General features: G+C 38.0%; 3 protein-coding genes across 3 annotated transcripts; 2 read left to right on the forward strand and 1 right to left on the reverse strand.

Annotated features, from left to right (window-relative positions):
• The first annotated feature begins 632 nt into the window (after positions 1–632).
• Positions 633–1758, forward strand: LOC122016820 (probable membrane-associated kinase regulator 6). Its single transcript, XM_042574230.1, has 2 exons — positions 633–1416; positions 1515–1758. Exons 1-2 carry the CDS (start codon positions 700–702, stop codon positions 1527–1529), a joined length of 732 nt encoding a protein of 243 aa, XP_042430164.1. The 5' UTR covers positions 633–699; the 3' UTR covers positions 1530–1758.
• A 3085-nt stretch (positions 1759–4843) lies between these two features.
• LOC122017372 (cyclin-dependent kinase inhibitor 5-like) lies at positions 4844–7165 on the forward strand. Its single transcript, XM_042574970.1, has 3 exons — positions 4844–5278; positions 6554–6754; positions 6836–7165. Exons 1-3 carry the CDS (start codon positions 4968–4970, stop codon positions 6906–6908), a joined length of 585 nt encoding a protein of 194 aa, XP_042430904.1. The 5' UTR covers positions 4844–4967; the 3' UTR covers positions 6909–7165.
• Positions 7166–8310: 1145 nt separating this feature from the next.
• Positions 8311–9983, reverse strand: LOC122016315 (GDSL esterase/lipase At5g33370-like). The gene is made up of 4 exons (XM_042573568.1): positions 9734–9983; positions 9511–9638; positions 9121–9363; positions 8311–9030 (listed from the first exon to the last, which is right to left on the reverse strand). Exons 1-4 carry the CDS (start codon positions 9960–9962, stop codon positions 8542–8544), a joined length of 1089 nt encoding a protein of 362 aa, XP_042429502.1. The 5' UTR covers positions 9963–9983; the 3' UTR covers positions 8311–8541.
• Between the last annotated feature and the right edge of the window lie 15673 nt (positions 9984–25656).

The following is a 25656-nucleotide window of genomic DNA, read 5'->3' on the forward strand; positions in this document are numbered from 1 at the left end:
ATTCATGAGCAGTGATGAGTTGAGTCCTGTAGGTCTTGATGACTGTGGCCGCTTGGGTTTATGTTGGGAGTCATGTTCATGAGAAGTGAGGATCTGATTCCTATAAGTTTAGACAGAATCTTGTAGGTCCTACCGGCTCTGTAATCATCTCGGTTTAAACTAGAGTGAGGAGTTAAATCTCATAGGTCTAGTCGATTCAGTAACCGTCCGAATTTATATTAAAAACCTTACTTCTAAGAGATGATTTATTTAGATACGTATATTCCAACCTTAACTACCATATAATTTTATCTATCGATATTTGTGGGATCACTCACGACCAGCCGTATCATATATCATACGTCATACGTTAAATTTAAAATTAAAGAAGGAATTAATCGAAAAACTTGTTCAGACACGCTAGCTACTCCATTTAATTATATTAATTACTGGAAGTATGTCGGAGAAAGGCAGTGCGTTCATCATCGGCCGGTCATGATCTATTTGAGGACCACCAGCTGCACATTCCAAAACAAATTCACGGGATTGATTATAAATGGAATCACGCTTCAATTTTGTTTTGTTCGCATGTAGTCGCGTGCCTGTCGTCTATATCTTCCGCTGTCTGCCTTCCGCAGTACTTAATCACTTGTCATCTGCTAAACTAATTCATCATATCACTAGACGCTGCTCTTCATTATTAATCCCATCGCCACGCCCATGGATGCCTCGCAGCAGCTCCTCCTCCCCGACGACAGCTTCTCCTGCGCCTGGCTCATCGACCTCAACTCCTCCGCCGCCGCCACAGCCGCCGCGGAAGCTGTGGGCGACAGCCAACGCTCGCATGATGGCGCCGGGTCCTTCATCGAGATTGAGCCTGACCACTTCTTCTCCATCCGTTGGTCCACCAACGATCAGTTCGACTTCGGCCTCCCGTCGCCGCAGTGCTCTGCGCAGGTCCACGCCGACCAGATCTTCTCCGACGGCCACCTGCTCCCGCTCCGCCATGACCAACCGCCGTCCGCCGCCGATGCCCCGTCCGGTCCTCGTCTCGCAAAGTCTCAATCCGTCAACTCGAACCGATTCGACTCGCCGCCCCAAAAGACTCCAGCTGGTCCGGCGACGAAGTCGTCGTCCTCGTCTCTGCTCCGTTCCAAGTCGCAGAAGAAGAACACGTGCAAGTATCTCTGCTTCCTGATGCCGTTGTACAAGACGGTGAAGGATTTGAGGCTGCTCTCTTCTTCTTCTCCTTCTTTCTCCTCCTCCTCCTCTTCTTCTTCTTCTTCTTCATCTTCGTTCAAGTCGGCGAACACCGGCAAGGACTCGGTGAGGAGTTCTCCGAGGACCAGCGACGCAATGTCGAGCGTGGACTTGTGCCGCGGCATTAACTCTGATATCTCCATCGACGACGCCATTCTTCACTGCAAGAAGTCAATTGTGAGTTCCATCAATTCAGAAAAATTCATCTGCGTTAATTTCGACTTTAATTTCTTTCGCAATGCTTCATGTTAATTTTTGCTTTCAAATTGGTACAGGGACGAGGCAAGTGATGGAGGGTTGCAAAAGAACTTTGATTGAATTCTTCATTTGATCCAGCTAGCAATCAATAGCACGATGCTGATCCTTTCTTCTTCCTCTTCTATAATGTTCTTCTCTTTTGCAAAGAATAAGATTAGTAAATATAATAGATATTGTCATCCCAAGCCAGAAAATGGTTTCAGCTTAATTATACAGTGTTATGAGATTTTGTAAACAAATTCCAATATTATTAATGATGAATTAAAGTTGGAGTTATTGTTGATTCATTGTAAAGATAAATTTATAGTTGTTGTTTTTTTCATAAATAACTAGTTTTTGGGATGATTACTAAAACCAAATTTTACTATATTAAAAAATACTGTTTGTTTTCTAAAATATTGTTAATATTTTATTTTTTAAAAAAATATCATTAATAATTTAGTATCAAATTTTGATATATAATCTTTTAATATTTTATTTAATTGAAAAGTGTTAATGATTACAAAATAAAATGTTGTTGACAAATGGAATAACAATAATTAATAACTATTAATACTTTTCATGCCAATTATTGAATACATTAATGCTTAATCTATTTAAATATGATTAGTAATTCCATTTAATTTAGTCTTCATTCGTTAAAAATGCATCTCACTTACTCTCTTTTATTGGTTGGTGTGGAGCTCCAATCAAACATTAATATAGCTGTGTGCAATGTTCCAACTTCAACGTCAATATATTTCATAAACACACCGAAGTTAAGTACCTGGCTGATTGAAATTTAGAGCAGCAAAAATATCACGATGAAACAGACTTATGAGATGAAAGCTTCTGCAAGTTATTAAATGAAGATCGAATACAACATAATTAATGGTCCCTTCCAGGGTAGATGTTTCGCTTTCTTGAAAGGAAATCGATCCGTGGCCGTCACCAATCCTTCCACTCTGTCTGCAAAGAATGGCCACAGAAATTTGGGAATGCAATTTGGATGCCTTTTTTACAGAGGTAATTAAGTATTGAGTGATGCTGACGCTGAATTAATTTCAGGCGTAATCAATGTCGAAGATAAGGAATTCTCGAGGAAGGAGGCAAAGCAACATCACGAAGTATCCATTTAAAAAACTTGTAAAAGAAACTTCAGATTTGAGGTGACGAGAGCATGCATGCAGAGACAAGTCACGTTAAGCCACGAAGGCTGTCCTCAGAAAAGAATGAAGACAATCGTTGGAGTGATCTCCGGCTTCTGGTCCACGGATGGACATTGGACAGGGAGGTTAAAAAAGAGCTAGCCGAGGTTGGGACCATGTAGGTCACATGGAGCGGTGGGACGCGAGGGAACAGGCAAATCTTGATGGCGCCATATGTCTGTTTTTCTGCTTTCCCTGTTCCTTCTACTTCCTCTCATTGTCGCCTCACTTGCCATATATGCAACTGAGAGGGATGGAGGCAAGCATCTCTGCCTCAGCAATATAATTAATGTTTCTTTCCAATTATTTATTCCCTTTTACATGCACCGGTGCATGTGTGATTTTTAAACTCTGATCGACGAGGTTACTGTCCTTAAACCAGAGAGTGGTACTGTGCTGTCCTTTGGGAGCTAGTCATCAAAGAAGATAAACCATATGCGTGTCGTCACTGCCAAAGCTAAGTCACAAGGTAAAAAAAATAAAATATGCCTGCTCGTGCGAAACGAAATATAGGATTCCTTTGGAAGGGCATGCCACCGTGGATGAGGTTAAACTCCGAAGGTCAGGAGGAGGATCTTTGGGAAAGAAAGCTCCTACTTTTACAGTTTTTACAGACACTTTTGTAAACAACGAAGCATGCAGAGGGAGGAAGAGTTCGAATGCTCAATTAATATAATCTTCCCAAACTTGTATAATTTAATGCAAGGAAATGGATAAAGTTACACTGAAAAGTTCACTGTGTTTATTGCCCAAAGGTCATCTTTTCGTAGCCCCGAGCAGATTGCAGCCGACACTTTGGAAGTGATGGGAAGTGCGAGTTCACATTCGAGCAGTACAATTAATCTAACCTTTTTTTGATACTCAAACTCGGTATCTGATTTTTCATATTTATTTATTTTTTAATTATTCAACTCCTCGGAAAATTCCGAGGAGAAAATTATATTTCCTACGGTAAATTAGATTGACTATCTCACTCAATTCCTAAAGTTTTTGTATTCTATCCATACACTCATCACTCAAGTCGATTGCATTAGTCGATACAAACTTTTCTATCGAACTGTAATATTAAACCTATTATTGACAGTTGAATGATCCTAACATTAGTTGACTGTAACAAATTTAATATCTTAATTCATGCTTGAGAGTAGACTACATTCAAAAAGTATAAAGAAGTACAATGAGTTTAGTTAATCAAGTGTTTCTTAGATGTTTAGAGTCATAAATAGATTTTAGTCAAAATTCAATAATAAATATACATTAGTGTTTAAAATCTAAAAATCTTATGATTTAAATCAAGGGAGAAATAGAAATCTTTTGATGGTATTGATGAATAAGTATGATACACATAGCCCTTTTAATAAACTTGCATTAAATTATTTTAAGGCTATGAAAATATAAAAAATGAATTTAGATTTGAGAACATGATTAAGAGTGCAATAATCATTTTGGTTTGATATATGATTATGAGATTCTTAATGTTATTGATAAATTTTCACTAATGGACTTATAATATCTAAAATTTCAAAATCTTGCCATAGTTAGGAGCCTTAGATGATGAGTGAGTAAAATTGTCCTTAGACATGAATTTCTTAGATAGATAGTTGTGGATTTCTAAAATTGACATAATTTTGAAAGATTTTATTATAAGCTCAATAGAAAATCTAGGTCTATCATACTCACTCGCCCACATTATCAAAGGGTTCTTAGAACTCCCTTGCTTAGACTATATCAAGATGTTGAAATTTTGAACATTTTAAGACCAATGGTGAATTTTGATCAAAGCTCCTAAATGATCTTAGGCTTAATAAGAATTAAGTATATATTTTGATAAATATAAAACACAAATACATATTAAAAAAAATTAACTATGTGACTTGGTAAATTACAGGACAATGAAGAGCCATTAAAATGGCGAGATTCTGAATCAACAAAGTTGTTGATTTTATATTTGTTCCTTTTATTTGTTGATACTCCACTTCCCAAAGCAATCTCAATCCTCCATTTTCAGTTTTCACCACCAAATAATGTCTCTCTTTCTTTTATTTGTTGATAAGAAAGAAAAAAGGATTTCAAAAAGCTATTTATTTTTTTTACTTTCCTCCCTCCAAAATCGCTTTTATTTTCCTTTTCAATTTTCATCTGGCCTACTTTTCCTCCCCTCCCGCCAAAAGAGGCCCCTTTTTCATCGTTCTCCCCCTCTCCGCAGTGTAATCACGCGGCTTGGACAGGGACGCCACGGGGAGGTCTGCGAGGAAAGCTAAGCTCTCCGGCGAGGTAGCCCACATGGAGGTTTCCCACCACCGCGCCACTCACGGCGTCCGTACTCGCGCCCAGACCCTAGCTGCCGCCACGGCGGACTCATCATTGGCTTACCTCGAGCTCCGGAGCCGCCGCCTCGCTAAGCCGTCTCTTCTATCCGTTGACCCATGCGAGGGTTCCACTAAATCGCATCATTCTGGACCTACTAGCTGGGAGCGAGCTACCCGAAATCCGAGGAAGGGTTCGGAGCCGGTCATCGCCTTCGACAAGGACGAGGAAGTAGGAGAGACAACAGTGGTAGAAGTCGACCATTTTGATGTTGAAGCTACGGAAAGGTGAGATTTTGATTCATCCTGTTGTAGAAAATTTGGGGCTGTAAGGTTTTAGAACCGTATTTGTCCTTTCTAGCGCTCATTTACTTTGCCTCTCTTTTATTAATTTGTAGGAGTATTCAATGCTCGTCAAGATATTTGGTTGTGTTGCATCTATCAATTGGTTATTTTTAGATGGTTTAAAGTGAATGGCTTTATCTACTCTTCCCAGCATTGTTGTTCAGCTTTTTTTTTTCCTTCTTCTTTCACAGATCCTAGTAATTTAGACAACTAACACCTTAATTTGTTGTATAGCCAACCCCTTACGGTTTCATGATGACAATGTGATTTACGGGTATAACTTTCAGACGTTTTACTGCTTTCCATGGATATTTCCCCCCTGAAACCCCATTTTGGATGGAACTAAAATGTCGATTTAGATGAATCTCATGAATTTTATTTTTTCATCGTTTTAAAATAGATTTAAAGGTAATTAGTTGCAAGAATGAAAATTTTAAAACGTCTCTCTTTTTAGTTTATTCTGTTGATTTTCTAAGTAAATAAGTCATTAGATTTTACTGTCTCAAACAATGTTCTGAAAACCAGAGGTGACAGGCTGACCCTGGCCTGAGTTTTCTCTCCAGTTCTGATGCAAATACAGCCAGTTTAAACCGAGATTTCGTATACGCATGCATTAGATCAGAACACTGGTTCCTTGTCTAACTGGCTGGTCCAGTCCAGTTCTGCACACACATGGGTTTCTTGTTTGTCTCATCTCTGGAGTTTTGTTTGTCCAAAGCTGAAACTGAAACTGAACTAGGACCTTCAGTGGCTTAAAGTGTCGCCTGAGCTTATTGCACGTACCAAAGTTACTAAGGACAACATAGGGGCTGTCTTTAGGGAAGATGCTAGCACTTCTGGACAAGAATCTGAATCAGAATTTCTGTATCCAAACAATCATCATATCAATCTCACTGAGGACCATTGATAAATTCATATCTGAACAAATTTCATTGTAATTTTTAGTCTGTGTTATATCATGAAAAAAAGACTTGTAAATTTTGTATTTATTATTCTGCTTTATCAATTCAACAAATAATTTTACTGGTGCATCATTCTTCTTTCCTCTTTTCGTGTTGTGACTTCAAGCAGTGAATGCTGCCACTGTGAATTATTTTGCAAGTCATTAATACTATACTATTCGTTAACAGGCCTTTTAGTGGATGATTATTTTCTTCATCTGTGGGAAGTTTTGAGAGACAATGTATAGGATGCTAATGTGATTATAGTTTACCACAGGCATATCAGAGAGACAATTCCTCGCGGTTCAATTAGGAAACCAGACATGATAACAACTCCTGGTTCTACAACCAGACCTACCACTTCATCTGTCAACAATCAAAGACGGCATAAGATAAGTCAACACATCCCTACTCAGCAGGACTTGGAAGAGTTCTTTGGTAACACAGAGCAATATCACCACCAAAATCTTCAAGAAAAGTATGATTTTCCTACTGATTTAAGTACCTGAAACATCATCCTGCAGAATCTGCTTAAACTCTTGATCTTATGATATTCCAGGTACAATTTTGACTTTGCTAACGAGAACCCGCTCCAGGGTCGGTATGAGTGGGTCAAACCTGACTTCTTCTAGTTATTGGTTCTTCTTCAGTACTGCTTGCTGCTTTTCCAGGAGCTCAGATTATGTATGGTTCGATGATGTTCTATTTGCAGTCTTTTTCCCTGATCAAATAATTGAAGTATGCTAGTTAACTCTGATGGTATGCATCTTATAGAGCTGGTGAAACATTACTGGAAACGTGTTCACAAAATCTAGTGTCGAACGTATGGTGGTCAAGCTTTCGTTAATATATATGGTTGTATCTCAGTTAATTAACCCCTTTTTTGCTATGGTGCCTTCCAATACTACTTTATTTGAATGTGCCACTGTTAGGGACACGGAAATCACTTGCAGAGCAAAATAAAAAGAGATACAAGAATCACTTTACATATCACAAAAGTAAGAAACATAAAGCTTTTTCATAACTAAGCAATGACGATTCCATAAAAAAAAAAAATATTTATAATCAAATATATAAATTTATTACGTAATTGATGATCAAACCCATCAAAACCTATCAACTATTCGAATTCAATTGACGGTCATTTATGCAGTGATTTCTTCTCCCTTTCTTCCAGGTTAAGATAAACATGAAATAACAGGATGCTTAGCTTGTTTTGAATTTAACAGAGTACGTAAAAGAGAACAAAAAAAGAGAGAAAAAGAAATTACTTTTTTTATTGGGTAATTTTGCATGCTGTCCCTATTGGCAAACAAATCTTTGCATGCAGTCTCCATCCATGAAAATTTTTGTTTTCACTCTCCAGTCAAACATCTTTACCTAATTGCCCATGATATTTTTAGGTACAAAAAGTCTAAAAATTAGTATAAATCCTCTTAAATTGAGTATATTAACTTAGAATCTAGTATATTTTCTATCAAATTGAGTACAATTCTTTTTTCATCTCAAAATATACTCGATTTTAGTTTAATGTGCTGAATTTAATAGGAATTATACTCATTTTTAGACTATTTATACCGAAAAATATGAGGGTTAATTTCGATAGAAAATATACTCAATCCTAGTATAGAGTGTTGGATTCTAATGTAAAGTGTTGAATTTAACATGAATTATACTTGTTTTTAGATTTTTTATACCTAAAAAATAAGAGGGACAATTTTAATAGAAAATATACTCGATTTTAATATAAAGTGCTGACTTTAAGAAGAATTATACTCGTTTTTGACTTTTTGTATTCAATTTTAGACTTTTTATATCTAAAAAATTTGAGGGGCAATTTAGGTAACAATATTTGCATGAGGAAGTTGAAATAAGTAATACTTTGCATGTAGGGAGTGACAATAAAATTTTTTGGATATGAGGATTACATGCAAAGTTAATATTGTGATTGGGGATTTTTCTCTAATTTACCGTTCTTTATTTATTCATTATCATAGACTAACACACTTATTTATACAAAATATATAGGTAAGGTAATACACGAAAGATACAATGATAAATATAGCAATAGTGTTTCACAATCTCAACAATAATACTAATTAACTTTGATTGTCATAACGTCGAGCATCATAAATCTTTATCTATCGATTGGAATTAATTTATAATTATCATTTCATACTATTATTTTTGTCGTGATTATGTTTAACTCTGCTTCAGCAGCTTCAGATGATCTGGAAGAAGAAAACAATCAGATGCAAGCTCCACCTAAAGCGCCGCGTCCATGGCTAAGACGGTGCTCAAGTTCCACGGCTTCATGTACTCCACCGAGCCCGTCATGATCTGCTCCACCACGATCCTGCACGCCTTCTCCGACGGATGGAACGGGTCCCAGAACGCGTAGTCCTCCCTGTTCTGGCACAGGTTCGACGCCCTGGTGCAGAGGCCGAGCCCGTTGTACGGCCCCTGCCCACAGCACGCCACCTTGGACGTCCTGAACCCGAACGCCTCCGGGTTGTAGACGTAGTTCATGTGCATCTGGAACGCATTGGCCGACAAGAACGGGTCCGAGCCAAACTGACCGTTGAGCTCGGCCAGTGTCTGCACCAGTTGCGGGTTGAACAAGTCCGCCGCTCTTTGCAGCTCCGGGTCGCACCGCCCGTTACGGCTCCGTCTAAGAGCAAGCTCCGCCGGGACGCACCCCAGCGGCCCCGTCCCCGTCACAAGAATCCGACGAGCTCCCAGCTCATACAATCTCTATATGCAACCAATCAATGCATAATAAATCCATCATACATTCTCAAAGAATGATGTAATTCAAATTCAATTCATATATAATATACATACCGTGAGGATTTTCTTGTACTCGAATATTAAATATTGAACGTAGTCCGGGAGAGAGAACTGGCGAGATCTCAGAGAGTAAGGGATCAAATAATAGTTGTTAACGAAGTCATTGCCTCCGAGAGTGATGAGGACTAGCGCCCCGTTCACTAATCTCTGCGCCTGAGCTCGTCCCACCAAACCGCTTAACTTCTGCTGGTATTCCTGGAAATACTCCAACTGCCTGTTAATTCTAATTATATCCACCTGCATTAATTTATTAATTTGTCATCACATTACTAGCTATCTAGATTGATTGATTAATTAATTAATGTCTTAATCTGCCTCCACGTACTGAGTTGGAGTTGGAGATGCATGTGTTAATTTATTATTAATTCTAACTAGCTAGCTTACGAATTGAATGCCAGTGTCATTGAGGATTCCAATCCCTGCAGAAGCAAAGTTGGCACCAACAAGTAGCTTCTCCCCTTGCAGCTCAGGGCTGAGATAAGGCAACGTGGCCTCGGATCCAAGTTTTTCACCTGAGACGCTAGAATTAATCATGGTCAGTCCACATGTTGTTTAATTTGATGAAACAGTTAGTTGTATATGGCCTTAGTCCTTAGGAACACCTAACTGATCACGTCAGGTATGTTGAGCCCATTCGAAAACCTCCCCGTCGGTCTGTGGCTCGGCGTGTCGATGCCGTAAGGCGGGGCGTCGGCACGCGCGGTGGTCGCCAAGTAGTTGTTGTTGCCGTTGTCGACGAGAGAGTCACCGAAGACGAAGAAGGCGCGCGCAGCGGCGGCCAGAGAAATGCATGAGAAGATGGACGCGAGAGAGAGGAGCAGCAACGGGTTAGCCATAAGCTTGGTGCATGCACACTGCTGATCGAGGAGGAGGGTCGAGAGAGTTGGGCTTTTATAAGAGATTTCCTTTACCATAACTCACCACCTTCATCTTGTTCGCAGCTACTTGGCTTCCATCTACCTGTGAAAAAGAGTACGAAAACAGAGCCATAGAAATAAATTTAAAGTTAATTGGTAGCTTTGGAGTTGTTTGCCCTTTTTCTGACAACCTACTCTTTTTACACCATCCAACTCACATGAGCTAGCGCAATTACTACTTACTCGGCTAACAATATTAATTCTGACAATTTAAGGTTAAGTATGTGATTGAGGAAGCTACATCTTTGATTTTACTCACAACTTGAGTTGTTTTTAATTATATATCTATGTGCTTCTACCGTTGTGGTGCAATTAATGATAAAATATTCAGAGAACAAATAAATAAGAATATCAAAATTCAAATTTTATTGAGAATATGAATATTCTGAGTATCGATCTCTCAGCGTGACACTACTGTGCCACCAAAGTTATCAATGAAACTCGTTTAAAGAGGTTGGAGCAAGACTAGGATCGATGGACATTTATGAGGAAGTAGAAGATGGGGTCCTGACAAAGCACACAACATGTGAAAGGATTAAATATGGTGGTCACTGGATCACCTCGATTACTTTAATTTATACCTGCATTTTAAGCAAAATGTACTCAATTAATTAGCTAGAACCACACTCTTCGGTTCCATTAATGACTAATAAACCATCCCTTTTAATTTCCCTAAAACTCCAATACCATGTCAATTTTATCATTAGAAAATGGCTTGTGATACTAACTTTTTCTGGGAGGAATTACTACATAAAAGTGATAAATTCTTGAATCTTACTTCGGCTTTTAATTCTTCCATCTCGTTTGGCGGCCATTCAAGAGCAATGCTGTTCTTCTTCTGTGATTTATTTCATCTCCTTGTTTCATTCATTTCAACAAGTTACACTAATTGTGCCAACAATTTCGTTGGATCAGATTATTTGAAGAATTCCCTGTAATTATTTTGAATTTTTTCTTTAAAATTCAATACTTGTTAAATTGAATAGATAATAACGAAGGATATTTTGATCCAATAAAAATAAGAGTCGTTTTGAACATTTTCTGATACCATTGCTCTATCTAATATTGTAGCTCAACTCCATGGTCACTTCACCAACTCTAATAAAGCATTTCGGTAAACATAACGCTGGTTAGTATGCCATTGCCATCCATCCTTTTCTTGTCCAAGAAGATATTAGTCACTGTCCAAAAGGATATCAGTCATTATCCGCTACAATATCTTGCTTCAGAATGTTCAGCTTCAAGGAGTCGCATCAACTGTGACGCCATTTTCCTAATATTAATGCTCTGTTCCGAAAAGGGCAAAAACAATAATTCCTTTCGTACGTTCTGCATCAATCAGATTCTGCTTATATTTTATATATTTTACATTAGATATATTTACCCATTTAAATAAACACTGCATAAGAGACTAACTAGATCTCAGTGTCACATATATATTTTTTTAACATTCAAGTTTACCAGAGATAGTGTCACACAATTTTGTAATATCTGTTAAATCTAACGTGAGAAACTATCAATACATTCAATGCCATCACGCAACAGTAAAGACAAGTTCGGAAGCTCAATATCAGTCTCCAACACCCAAAATTTTGAGCTGCTTGAGCATTGTGGCCTTGAGCCTGGAGCTTTTACCTATTGCTGCTTGGCAGGCCATAATATACTACAATTCAGAGTTGGGGATGTTAACAAAAGTTTTATCTGGAACTAAATAGCTCAAAAACAATTTCAGCTCATAGTTGAACAGGTAACTAAATCAGTATAATGAAAATGGAGATAAGTGTATCAGGTGTAAAATCAATTGTTTTGCACCATTCTCGTTTTATTACTGGTGATATAAGCATTTGCATAAAGACAATGTATAAAGTTCAATGTGAGGATAAAAAAACCATATAACCAGAACTAAAATGGCAAACAAATGTTCTGCTTCTTGTTTTGTGACTGTAATCCCCCTAAACTCGCAAACAGATGTTCCAGCACGAATCACATCAAACGATCTAACTCCCCATCCTGTCTCAATTGATCTAAACACCTCTAGCTCATAACTAATGCGCTTCTGGCTCACTCGATTAGGACAAACCTGCATCCTGTGGCACATTCGTATATCACTGGTTGCCCTCTCAGGAGAGTTTCGTTTTCATCATAAGGAAAGCAACCCCCGTTCTTCAGTGCACAGTAGCAACCCATTGAGCAATTCATAGTGCAATCACACCCATTTTCCATACTCCTGGCTCCTTGAGAAGTTGTTGAGAAAAATAGAATGAGCAATATACTCAAAGAACAATGGATCCTTATCATAATCTGTCACTGAAGAGTGAAACAGAAGCGTTTTCCTTCCCTGTAGAAATGTCAAGGTATATATGTCCCACAGACCTGACACCCAATGGATTCTGCGTCAAATCGTTGGCTAGCTTAAGGATCTCACTTCCCATCTCATCTTGGCCTTTGATTCTTAGTTGTTTGTACTTGTAGACTTTGAACCCTGACTTGCCAAAATCCATCCAGTAATCAGAGATCTTGTAAAGCCCGTTGTAGAAATACACTTGATCCCGCTAATAACCAGGATTTCAATGCCATAATTCATGTTGCGCTCCAGAGCAAAGATTTCCTCGGAGCTTTTGGTCGCTGCTCTGCTGCGCTACGTTCTGCTCGCGGCCACCTGGTTAATGACGCCGAGATAACGAAGCTCAAGCTAGCTTAAAAACTTTTTTAAAGAAAATAAGAGCGAGACTAGAAAAAAATATATATATAGCTCTAACAATCAAACTAATTGATTTAATATAAAATAATTTATTTTAAATATATCTAAACATAAAATATATAGCTCCTATAATCTTAAAAAATCTAAATAAAAAAAATCTAATTAAACTTATTTTTTAAGATTTAAAATAAATTAACTAACAAGATTTAATTTCTTAAGAGTTAGGACAAAATTAAATATAATTAAAAAATAAATTAAACTTAATTAACATATAACTAATTAAAAAAATTTAAAAGATACAAATCTGAATATTTTGCAAAATATTCCCTTTTACATCAATCACCCGGAGTTGAAGATGACTCATCCTCGAGTTTAGGATGAGTATATCTGATTCCACAACATAATAACTTAGGTGTTTCATATTAAAAACATCAGAAGTTTTTAAATAACTAAGAAGTCATAATCTGTAGACATTATCATTAATATTTTTTTAGTATTTCGCACGGTTCAATCTTCCGATCTTTGAGCTTTACAGTATACACCAACAGGGAAATGATCACGAGTTAATACAACCTAAACCATATCACCAACGTCAAAAAGGACTTGACGTTGATGTTGATATGCCCTGATCTTACAGTCGGTGTTGTTTTTCTGAATAGCCTGCTTAACCTGTTCATGAATGACTCGAAGATGCTTGGTCATCTCCTTATCCTTGGGGTTAGCTTATCTTGGACATGAAATAAGGATTAAATCCTATACCCTGGATGAGCTTCATCCATAAACAACTTTGAAAAGAATCAAACCAGTAGTCTTGTTTTTTGATTTGTTGTATGCGAATTTTGTCTGAGGTAAAACCAGATCCCATTGTTTCGGTTTGATTCCTGTGAGACATCTCAGAAGATATCCCAAGCTTCAGTTCACTATCTCAGTCTGGCCATCCGCCTGCGGGTAATAGGCACCGCAGAAGTTTAGCTTCATCCCTATGTTTCCCCATAAAGTCTTCCAAAATTGATTGACAAATTTAATATTATGATCTAAAGTAATAGTTTGAGGAATACTGTATAAATGCATAATATCTTTAAAGAAGAGGGTGACAATCCAAATACCATCCATGGTTTTTTCTGCATGCCACAAAGTAAGCTATCTTGGAGAATTGGTCCACCCCAACTAGAATAAATCTGCAGTCCATTGGGTGCGTGGTACACCCAATACGAAATCTATACTAACCTCTCACCAAGGAGCTTAGGGAATTGGTAAGGGAGTATACAAATTGGTGAGGGTTCCCTTAAATTACTGACAGACAAATCAACGATCCATGAAAATGAGCTACGTCACTGGTTAGCTTGGACCAATAGAAGTCAAAAGATATGAGGGCTAATGTCTTATCTCAGCTGAAGTATCCTTCGTTATGTATTTCACTGATAATGTGCTGCCTTAAGGAATAGTCTAGAATGCATAATCGTAGTCCATAAAATAGATAATCATTGTACAAAATAAAATCATTGCGAAGCCCATTAGTTACCTCCTGAAATATCTTGCCGAATGAGGGATCAATAATATACATATCTGAGAAAGATCTAAAGTCAGCAACCCTAATGCTTATGGTAATAAGCAGGGAAGAACGACAACTTAAAGCATTTGTAACAAGATTGAAAACTCCTGAATTGATTCTTCAGCGTGAAGGTGAAGTCCTGTAAGTAGTTTATCCACTTGGCGTATCGACTACTCATCTTGTGTTGTCCATTGATATACTTCAAAGCCTCATGATCGGTGAACAAGATAAATTCTTTCTGCATGAGATAATGATGCCAATGCTTTAAGGATTGCACAATAACATAGAATTCCATATCATAGGTAGAGTAAATTTACTTTGAATAGTTTGTTAAAATCTGGAAGTGCTAGAATGGGTGTTTTGGTCATCTTTTGCTTCACCAATTGAAAACTAGTCGTAGCCACTTCAGTCCACTTGATCTCACACCCCTTGAGACACTTAGTGATAGGAGAAATTAAGGCGATGAAATTTTGGATGAATCGGCGGTAGAAAGGGGCTAATTCATGAAACTTCAAATGTTGTGAATCGTTTTTGGCTACAGCCACTCTAAGATTGTGTTTATCTTCGATGGATCTGCACGAACACCATTAGTAGACACTATAAATCTAAGAAATTAAACTGAGGTCGTGAATAAAGAACACTTCTTGTTGTTGATGAATAAGTGTTCCGCCTTTAGCTTCTCAAAAATAGTGCGGAGATGATCAAGGTGCAAAGCCTATGTCGAACTATAAATGAGGATATCATCAAAGTATACAATCATGAAATCTTCCTATGAAAGGTCACAAGACCTAATACATGAATCTCATGAATGTATTGGATGCATTAGACAGTCCGAAAGGCATGACCATCCACTCGTACAATCCATGTTGTGTCTTAAAGGCGGTCTTATATTCATCTAAGGGCCTGATTCGGATATGGTGGTATCCACTTCTAAGATTGATCTTGAAGAAGATCTTTGAACTGGAAAGTTGATTCAACATGTCATCTAAGCAAGGAATCAGAAATCTATACTTCACCACGATTTTGTTGATGGCTCTACTATCAATACACATGTGCCACAAACCATGTTTCTTTGGCATGAGTAGGACAGGGACTGTACAAGGGCTCATACTCTCACGAATATAGCCTTGTCTCGATAGCTCCACAACTTGTCAGTGTAGTTCTTCGACATCATTAAGGATAAGATGGTATGCTAGTAGGTTAAATAAGCTTGACCTCAGAACGTGGTCAATCTAGTGTTGAATGTTTCTCACTGGAGGAAGGTCTTCGACCATCAAATCAGTAAAGTTGGGTAGGAGTAGTTGTTGCACCTCAACTGGTACATAAATCCGAGTCTAGGTTTATTAATCACTTTGTAAGGAAGCAAAGCATAGACCATGTCTCCTTGCCTCAACTCATTGAAAAATCTAGAATAGAAAGTAGTGTAGAGTTATTGGTTATCAAATTTGAAGGGGTTCCTTCTCGTCGAGGAGCTAATACGATGTTCCTCCCTTTGATGTTGAGGGTGTAAGTGTTCTTTTGTCTATCATGGATGATGCTACAATCATATTGCTAAGGTCGTTCCAACAATACATGACATGCGTCACACAACATCAAACCATGCTCGATCGTAATACTTGCTACCAATAGAAAAAGTTAAAAGGCACCTCTTATCTATGGTTACCTCTCTCCCTTTGCTCAGCCATGACAACTTGTAGGGTTTTGGATGATGATCCGTCCTCAACTGCTTTTGCACAACTTCTTCTTATAGAATATTTTCATAACTTCTACTATGAATAATCATCTTGCAAATTTTATCTGTAACTGTGCAAGTTGTGTGAAAGATGCTGGTTCTCAACCAATCATCTTCTGATTTTTCCTTAGGGACCAGTAGGCTTTTGCGTACGACGAGAGTCTCATAACCATCTCCACAAAGAATCACGTCATCGATATCGTTATCGCAAATTGGCTCATCAATTTGTTCAGGTTCATCCTCCATGTCTTCCTCAACCAGTAGGGTTTTATTTTTTTGATTTAGGGATCATTTACAATATGAAGCTTGATTCCCCTGTTCACCACATCAAAAACACTTGATAGAGGTCTTAGGGTTACCTTGTGATGGCTGTTGGGAAGGGCACAACTTCTGAGGGCGAACAACTCGATTATTTTGATCGCTTTTATTTGTTGGTCTGTGGTTAACTATTTTTCAATAGTCAAGGCTCGCCTATAAGCCTTTGAAACAGTCCAGAGTGAGTGGAGACTCATGGAATCTTGTAAGGGTTGTCGTAATCCACCTAAATATCACATTGTCGTTTACTCCTCAGTCTCAAATAGATCATTTCTAGCAATAAGCTGATAGAATTTCTTCGTATAGTCGTCGATGGCTATAGCTCCTTGCCTCAATATATAGAGTCGTTGAAACAATGTTTGCACGTAGCCAAAGGGAAAAAAGTGAGATTTTTTTATCAATTTTTTCAATATTTCTAATAAGTGATTTTGGATTTATTTATCTCTCTTGTGATTACCGAAGTTGCTCCCACCATGTTGAGAATCGGCCTTTAAATTTGATAACGACCAATTTTACTTTGACGCGATCATATAATTCTCTCTACTTCGCTGAGCCAATCAATGAAGCCTTCTATTTATAATATGCTAAAAAAAATTAGGAAGATCAACTCGGAAACCAAAGCCCCCATATTGTTCCTCTCGACCATGGTATTCTCGGTACGCAATATGATGATGATATAAATTCTCAAAAGTATACTTAGAGTTATGATCAAAGATATCACGATCGTCAAAATCCCGTGCTGTCAGATGTTGGGTTAATTTCGCAATTTGTTTATGCAAATCATCAATCATCATTACATCCTGGATATTACGATCATGCTACTAGGCTTCCTTATTCGGAACCTGCCTGTTGCGACCACGACCTCACCCACTGATGCGATGATAAATGGAGCTTACCAAATATGAGTCAAGGCAAGAACAGTAGACGACGTGGAGGTCAAAGTCAAGGCGGTCAAAGGCAAGGAACTGCCTGGTTAGATCATCAGATTGGACGACTGGTAGTAAGCCATGACTTTCAGCCTCAGGAATGCCCTTGGCGTTAATTTCCACGTCAACAAGCTTGCTTTTGCCGCTCAACCATGTCCTCACCATGATTTGAGCTGCAAGAAAGGAAAAGAAATCAGTTAGATTCAAAAATTGGAAGAAGAAAGGGCATACCTAGGGTAAGAGGCAGTCGCGTTTGGATCGGGGTCAGTTCGAACACATATAAGACACTCTCTAATAGCAGCCAGTGTATGTGATATTTTTGATGAACTAGATTGGAGGCTGCTTGGAGATAGTCTGATCGGCTTTGATATCTTCCGAGCGATGGAGGCTTCATCACTTCCATCTGCCAACCAGTCGGAAAGTCAGACTGAACGAGAAAATGAACAAAAAAAATAATACTCCTTCCAGTGCTTATTGGAAGATGACATTTTATAAAAGAAGACAACACCTGTTCGGCTTAAAAAAGAAATGTCCCCTACTCGGACAATTTAGGGTAATAGAAATAATGAAACACTCGAGGTACTAAGGGGATGCCGTACAATGACAGTGACGGTGTCCGATCGGAATATATAGAGCATACTCCCTGATCGGGAGTAAGTGCGGAGGTATCGCCCAGCTCTGAAGGGGGACGAGAGACGATCGGTGCTGGAGTTTGCAAGGCGAAAGTCACAGAGCAGGAGGAACCTTCTTCTGCTCGGCACCTCTTGCGGTGTTGCAGGGGCTCGTGGGAAGTCTCCAACTCCCAAGCGATTGCTATCAGGACCATGGACGGTCGTTCAGGCAAAAGATCCGTTGTTGTAGTCATCGCATCGCTCATGGCTGTCCAACTTCCTCCAGCACCGCTTCCCAACACTTGAGTTTCCTCCTCCTCACTGAGCGGATCTTTGTTGGAACCAACCGGCTGCAGACCATGGCTCTCTAGCTCGACCACGGTCGAGGCGTTGACGTCTGCGTCCACAAGCTTACACTTGCCAACCAGATGCACTCGCAATATGATTCGAGCTATACAAAAGGAAGAAAAATCAGTTAGATTCAAAGGTTGGGAAAAAGAAAGAGCGCACCTAGGCTGGACGTTAGCCTTGTGCGGATTAGGCTCAGGCCGAACACGTAGAGGATGCCCTCCAGTAGCAACTTGTGGATATGGTATTTCTGATCGGCCAAGCTGGAAGCTGCATGGAGGTAGTCCGATCGGCTCTTGTATTTCTTGGGCTCGGGAGGGTTCGACACCTCTAATTGTCAGCTGGTCGGAAAGTCGGGCCGCTCGGGAAAGTGAACAAAGAAGTAGTAGTCCTTCCAATACTTGTTGGAGGACGACATTTTATCAAAAAAGATTAGGCCCACTCGGGCTTGGAAGAGAAAAGTCCTCAGCTCGGATAATTTGGGATAACAAAAATAGTGGAAGAGCCGAGGAGTAAGAGGAATGTCGTGCAGGCGGAATAAAATGACGACCCCGCACAACAACCGAAAGGAGTTCGACACTAGTTGATGGAGAGAAATATGAAAATATTTACAAACGACAGAGAAGAAAGGGTGGATCAGGAACCGCAGACCGACGGTAAAATGGTCCCTAAAGAATCATACAAAACCCGGAGGCGGCTCGTTCGGGCGGTCGAAAGCCGAAGGAAGATCAATTTGATAATCAGAGAGAATTTCAAAAGAGGCTCTCAAACTCTCAGCATCGTCTCCGTCAAACCTGGACTCGATGGACATGTACCAGAGTCCAGGAACAGAGACAGGAGGTTGTGAGGAGTTTGCCATCAGAAATGAAGGTCGACAAAAAACAATGAAATTCGATTGAAAGAGAGGACGCTAAGAACAACGAAAGGATTCAATTGAAGGTAGCTTACTTAAAAGATTACCAGAAAGGGAGAAGCATGTAGCGTCGTAGGGAAGCTCGAAGACGAAGACTCGAAGACAAAGATGCGAAGTGGGGAAGGCAGCGACGCACACAAGATTTATAAACCTCACGACCGATCGACCCCAGCCGTCCGATTTGGAGTTACGGAAACCTAGAAGCAGATCCAACCATTGAATTTGAAAAGACGCATGTTGTGTCACAAGCGAATATCCGCCTGTCATATCAAGCACGCAACGGAAGTATGGGGCACGTGTCCTTCGGACACAAGGCAACATTTAATGCACTTAATTAAAAAAAGGTATGACCGCGTGCTTGACCATGATTATTGGGGATTTACACAGTCTTCGAGAAATTCAGATGACATCAATCAGCACCGCGCTCGACAGAGGGGCATAAAGAGAAAGTAGGAGAAAATTGTCACGAAGTATAACCGCCTATCATTCCGATCAACATGGACACATGATCATCACATATCCGAATGGCCTATGCATCTTTTCTCTTCGAGCGGCGTGAACCTGTCGCCGATCGGAAACTGGAGCATGAAGGTCGCTCGGGCTTTAGAGTCATCAGCGACACATCTTGTCCAGTCAGTCAGACTTACAACCTCCTTCGACTAGACTTGAAGGGGAGGCTTGTGATGTGGCAGTAAGGAGGAGCCCACGTGGCACGGGTCAACGACTACGGTGGAGGTCAAAGTCAAAACAATCAACGTGGCTCAACATCGTCGCTCGAGCGAGAGGGCGATACATAGGCCGATCGACAGGAGAGTGGGCCAAGCAGGCCATCCGTCCGACTCGAGGTATGCTATTGACAGTGAATAATGAACCGATATAATAAAAGAGGAAAAAATGGATACTTAATAAGGGGAAGAGAAAATAAAAGAGAACACTATATCTATCATTGAATACAGAGAAGCCAAGACAAAGATACCTTCTACCTGTAAATTAATATAATTAAACAGGAAAATATGAAGGGTCACTAAGACAGGTATAAACAAGTACGATAGGTATGAAGAAAGGCAAGATTAATCTTTGTCCCTAGTATTTTCACTCTCTTCTTCTTCTGTTTCTAATTTGAGCGTCGGAGGGCCAACGACGAGGATCCCTTCCATGGTTTGGTTTTGTTTTTGTAGAAAGGCACGAGGTCTTCATCCAGTCAGCAGAACCGCCACATCTCCAACTTTCCAGTTTCACGCTTTTGGACAGGAACAACAAACTACATCCAAAGAAATGCAATTGGTTAAAGCACAATAGATACTTCCTAAATTCTCATTTTTTTTTTTCCTTCTTTCTTTTGCACCATATCCGTGATGAACAGAACAGTTTGTGTGACTGAAAAATTATCTTGTAAACCTAAACTTATTATCATTGAATCTACATAGAAACTACAAGTCTACAATAGTAGCTATCGCAGAAGGAAGTGGACAGAAGATGAATTTGAGGTGCTCACTCGGTTTTAAATTAGAGACATCAACAAGAGAGATTAATAATCGGTCATAGGCCCAGGAGAAATAACACACACACCCTATAGAAATTTTTAATTTGATTAGCAAGTACCAATTTATTAAGAAATAACTATTCTTCAAGTGAGTAAAGAAAAACAACACCTTAGCTTAGCTAGCAAGAAACTACTGAGGCTCACACTGTAACACACCAGTCACCAGAGACCAGACACCACTGAATAGGGGTGAGTATTCGGTTAAAACCGAACCGAATTGAACTGAATTAACCGAACCAAACCGATTTTTTTTTCAAACAAATCGAACCGAACCAATTTTTGATAAAAATCGAATCAAACCGAATCGAATTTTCAATAAAATCGAACAAATCGAATAAACTGATTTTTTTTCTAAAAATTTGATTTGGCTTAATAAAAATTCGGTCTGGTCTAAAATTTATATTGTAAAAAATCGATTTGGTTCAAAAATTTGATCTATTCGACAATGTTGAGAAAACCGGACCGGACCGGCCGGTCCGACCGGTCGAATCGCGGACCGATCCTTGATTCGGTCCGGTCAGCCATTAAAGCCGAAAAAATGAATTGACCGGTCAAAATCGGTCAACAGCCGAGAACCGGCGGTTCAACCAGGATATGGTGAACCGACGGTTTCCTTTGCTTTTTGGCTTTTTCATCTAGAAAGTGAAAACCTAACGGCGGCTTTATTTTGTTTCCTTTCTCGACAACTCTCATAGTTGCAGCCTCCACTCCGGCGAGTTTCTTGCGGAATCTCACGCTCTCCTTTTTTTCCCTTCCAATTCTATAATCTATACATAAGTCTCAACTCTCAAGTCTCAACAGAAGACTTTAGATTTCAGCTTCTTCAAAGCTTGTTCAAATCCCTAAGGTTAGTTTTTTTTTAATTTCCATTAACTTTTAATTTTTTTAAGCTTCTATTCATTTATTTTTTTCCCAAGCTTAATCTATTTTATACGGCTGATTCGATTTCGAATAGGCATTTAGTTATCTGGGCTTGATTCCTTCTTTCTTAAGTCTCTTAGTAGATGAGTGCTCCAATAGTTCTTGATTGCATTGTCACTTTGTCAGTTCGGCTTGACAATCTTCCTGCTATGAGTGACCAACAATTTATGTGTTTTTAATTCCTTATCTTTGTAAACATATGAGCTGCAAAGGTTCATATTTTCATTAACATATCCTTTGTTAAATTCTTCCAATGTAATACTTAAAACTAAAGGAAAATGAGAATATTAAGAAATCCAACCACATTACTTCCGGATCATCAGTTTACTAAATGCTAGAAGATAACCCTTTCAAAGTGGCAAAGAAATAAAGGAAAAGAAAGGAGAGTAAAAATCTTCTCTAGTAAAACAAAAATATTCACCAAAAACAAAATCAGTATACATTTGAGAATATAAACTAGTAGAAAGTTTTCAATTTTTATTATAGCTCTTTTATGATATTCCAAGGGAAAGTTTTCATTTTTTAATTTTTATTTGCCTTTTGTTGTAACAGTTTGGCTTATGCATTAGCTTAGCCTAATCACGTGCACACTCATCTTTTAGTTTATGTATAAGAATGTTATTTTTTTTTCTTATATTCCTACGTTTTCATATTTCAAGATAATGGATGGTAGTAGTGGTACTGGTAGCAATGCAAATTCATTTGCCGGACCATTTTCTAGTGAAGAATATGTTGGCCAAAGTCATAGACAGAAAGCGGATATAGCATGGGCTCATGTTTCTGAAGGTGTAAATGCACAAAGAAGAAAAACTATGACATGCATTTATTGTCACAAGACATTTGCGGGTGGGGGCATATTTCGGATGAAGCAACACTTAGCGAGAGCAAGGGGTAGCATTGTTTCCTGTGGAAAGGTTCCACCAGAAGTTAGGCATGCTATTTCAGTAACCTTGAAAGATATTTTTGAGAAGAAAAAAGAAAAAAGAGGAGAATTTGGGGTAGAAAAATCATTTGGTCGATCTGTAGATGAATTTGATGGCGATGAAGTCCAAGAAATTCCCATTATTCACACTAAAGGAATTACAATCAATGAGGCAAGTGCATCATCTGATAAAGGAAAGTGAAAAGCCACTACACCAGGCCCAAGTATACATAATTTCTTTAAAGGTGGACATGATAATTCACAACCCACTATTAAGGCTATTTTGCAAAGTAAAGAAAAATGACACAACTGTGATATGACTATTGCCCGTTGGTTTTATGATGCTTGCATTCCTATAAATACTATTAACTCCCCATTTTTTCAAAAAACTATTGATCAAATAGCATCAATGGGTCATGGGTATAAAGCTCCATCTTATTATGATCTGTGAGTGCCTTTGTTCTGAGAAGCTAAGAAAGATTTGGCTTTACTTATTGATTCATTTCGAAGTATTTGGACCGAAACTGGTTGCACTATAATGGGTGATGGGTGGAAAGACAGTAGACAAAGATCATTGATTAACTTTTTTGGTTTACTGTTCTAAAGGTATATCTTTCATCAAATTTGTTGATGCATCTGATGCTGAGACAAATGCACAAAATTTGTGTAATTTATTTGCTGAAATTTTTGAAATCGTTGGTCTAAGAAATGTGGTGCATATGGTTACTAATAATGCTAGCAATTATAAGGCTGTTGGAACTCTACTAAGTGAAAAATACCCAACCATTTGTTGGTCTCCATGTGCTGCACATTGCATCAATTTAATTTTAAAGGATATTGGTCAAATGAATGATGTGAAAGTCATAGTATCACTTGCTTCAACTGTGACTGTATTTGTGTATAACCACAAGTACACTTTAAATTGGTTGAGAAAGACAAAAGGGTGGAAGGAGATTATTCATCCAGGAGAAACTAGATTTGCAACTACTTTTATTGCATTAAAAAGTTTGCATGATCACAAAGATAGTTTGCAAGCTTTAGTCACCAGTGGAGATTACAAAAAGTTCTTGAAAATAGACAAAGGAAAAGAGGTCAAGCAAATTGTTTTGGACGAAAAGTTTTGGAATAATTGTTTGATTACAGTGAGGATTATGGGCCCACTTATTCGTCTTTTGCGTGTTTGTGACATTGATGAAAGACCTTTGGGTTATGTCTATGAGGGCATGTATAGAGCAATTAATGGCATCAAGAAGCTCTTTAAAAACAAAGAGAGATTCTACAAGCCTTATACTGACATAATCAATGAAAGATGGGATAGAATGTTGAGAAAGAATCTTCATGTTGCTGCTTATTATTTGAATCCTGCTTTTCAATATGATCCCTCATTTTCTACCCATCCAGAGATCACAAATGGTTTGTTTGATTACATAGAATCAAAAGTAGATTGGTGTAGTTTGGATGTATTAACATATGAGATTGGTATGTTTCGAGATCGCCAAGGGAGTTTTGGGCGAAAATCTGCTATTCTTAGCAACCAAAAAAAATCGTCCAGGTAATAATTTTTTATTATATTAAGTCTTTTGAAAAATATATTTATTATTTAGTTTTCTTAATCTAATATTCTAATATTCACTGTGATTGTGGTAGAGAGTTAGTGGAAGCTCTTTGATTGTGATGCTCAAAATTTACAAAAGCTTGCAATTAGGATTTTGGGTCAAACAGCTTCTTCTTCTGGATGTGAACGGAATTGGAGTGTTTTTGAACATATTCATACAAAAAAAGGAATAGATTGGAGCATCAGAGACTTAATGATCTTGTATATATGCATTATAATTTGCGATTGCAATATAGGTACATATGAAATTATTCTTTTTTTTTTTATTAATTTCATTATTTTATATCAAAAAATTTATTAATGTATTAATAACTCATGAAATGTGTTGTAGGACTGAACAACCAAAGAGAAGTTATGATCCCATTGATTATGAGTCCATTGATAAGACAGATTTTTGGGTGGTGGAAGAAACACCAATAGGAGAGCTTGATTATGATGAGTTGGAAGAGGAGCTTGAAGAACTTCCAGTACCTCTGGAAAGTTCGAATTTTCAACAATTTGAAGGTTGTTTTGATATGATATTATATTATTAAGTATAAAGATATAACTATTTTTCTTGAACTAAATGTGATTGTTTTTTCCTTTTCAGATGATGGAGATGAAGCTGAGCCCGAGGATGTTAATTTGGACTTATTTCAACGTAGAAGTGTTCTTGTTGATGAAGATGATTGGATATGAACGTGATAATAGAATTGTAAATTCGTTATGAATTGGTTAGTTTTAATTATGTGTTGCTGTTAAGAATTATTGTATTTGTAATGAATTATTGTATTTTTTTTTAATTGAATTGGACTATTTAGTAGTTATGTTATTGTTTAGTATATATTTATTTGCTAGAGTTATAAAATTAGTGAATTTAATGCTATAATTGAAGCATGTCTTATATGAAATAGGATAAATTGTTGGTACAATAGGTTTTCTCTCTTTATTATGAAGCAGGAATTTTTTTAACTATTGAAGCATGATTTATATATATATATATATATATATATAACGGTTGAACCACCGGTTCAATCGGTCGAACCTAAAAAACCTCGACCCGATCACCTCATCTGTTCAGTGACCGGTCCGATTTTCAAAACATTGCTATTCGGTCAATTCGGTTTAACCGAATAAAAAAATTCAAAACCGAACCTGAACTGAATTAACCAAATTAACTGATTTTTTGGAGAAAAAAATCGAATTTCCAAATAAACCGAACTGAATTTTTAAATTCAATCAATTTGATCGGTTTATTCGATTTAACCGAACTTTTACTCACCCTTATCACTGAACGAATAAAATTCTCCTCCAAAGAATCAAATATAACAAAAATTTGCGAGCAATTTTTCACAATGACAATAGACAACTAAAGCTCACAATTCATAATGAAAATTTTAATTCAATGGGTTGTATTTATCATCTCTGTTCTTGAAAATTCCACGTAACACAAATAATGATAAAAAAAATCTTGAGAAAGGACAGAGATGCGAAAGAAAAGAAGAGATGCGACAGAAATAACCGTTGAAGACTTA

Source organism: Zingiber officinale, chromosome 8B, assembly GCF_018446385.1.
Source record: "Zingiber officinale cultivar Zhangliang chromosome 8B, Zo_v1.1, whole genome shotgun sequence".
NCBI classification, from domain to species: domain Eukaryota; kingdom Viridiplantae; phylum Streptophyta; class Magnoliopsida; order Zingiberales; family Zingiberaceae; genus Zingiber; species Zingiber officinale.

Coding starts and splice junctions, on each gene's coding strand:
- LOC122016820 (XM_042574230.1), top strand. CDS start 700: ATGGATGCCTCGCAGCAGCTCCTCCTCCCCGACGACAGCTTCTCCTGC.
- LOC122017372 (XM_042574970.1), top strand. CDS start 4,968: ATGGAGGTTTCCCACCACCGCGCCACTCACGGCGTCCGTACTCGCGCC. Junction 5,279..6,553: donor GATGTTGAAGCTACGGAAAG/GTGAGATTTTGA, acceptor AGTTTACCACAG/GCATATCAGAGAGACAATTC. Junction 6,755..6,835: donor CACCAAAATCTTCAAGAAAA/GTATGATTTTCC, acceptor ATGATATTCCAG/GTACAATTTTGACTTTGCTA.
- LOC122016315 (XM_042573568.1), bottom strand. CDS start 9,962: ATGGCTAACCCGTTGCTGCTCCTCTCTCTCGCGTCCATCTTCTCATGC. Junction 9,364..9,510: donor ATGACACTGGCATTCAATTC/GTAAGCTAGCTA, acceptor AAATTAATGCAG/GTGGATATAATTAGAATTAA. Junction 9,031..9,120: donor AGTACAAGAAAATCCTCACG/GTATGTATATTA, acceptor GGTTGCATATAG/AGATTGTATGAGCTGGGAGC.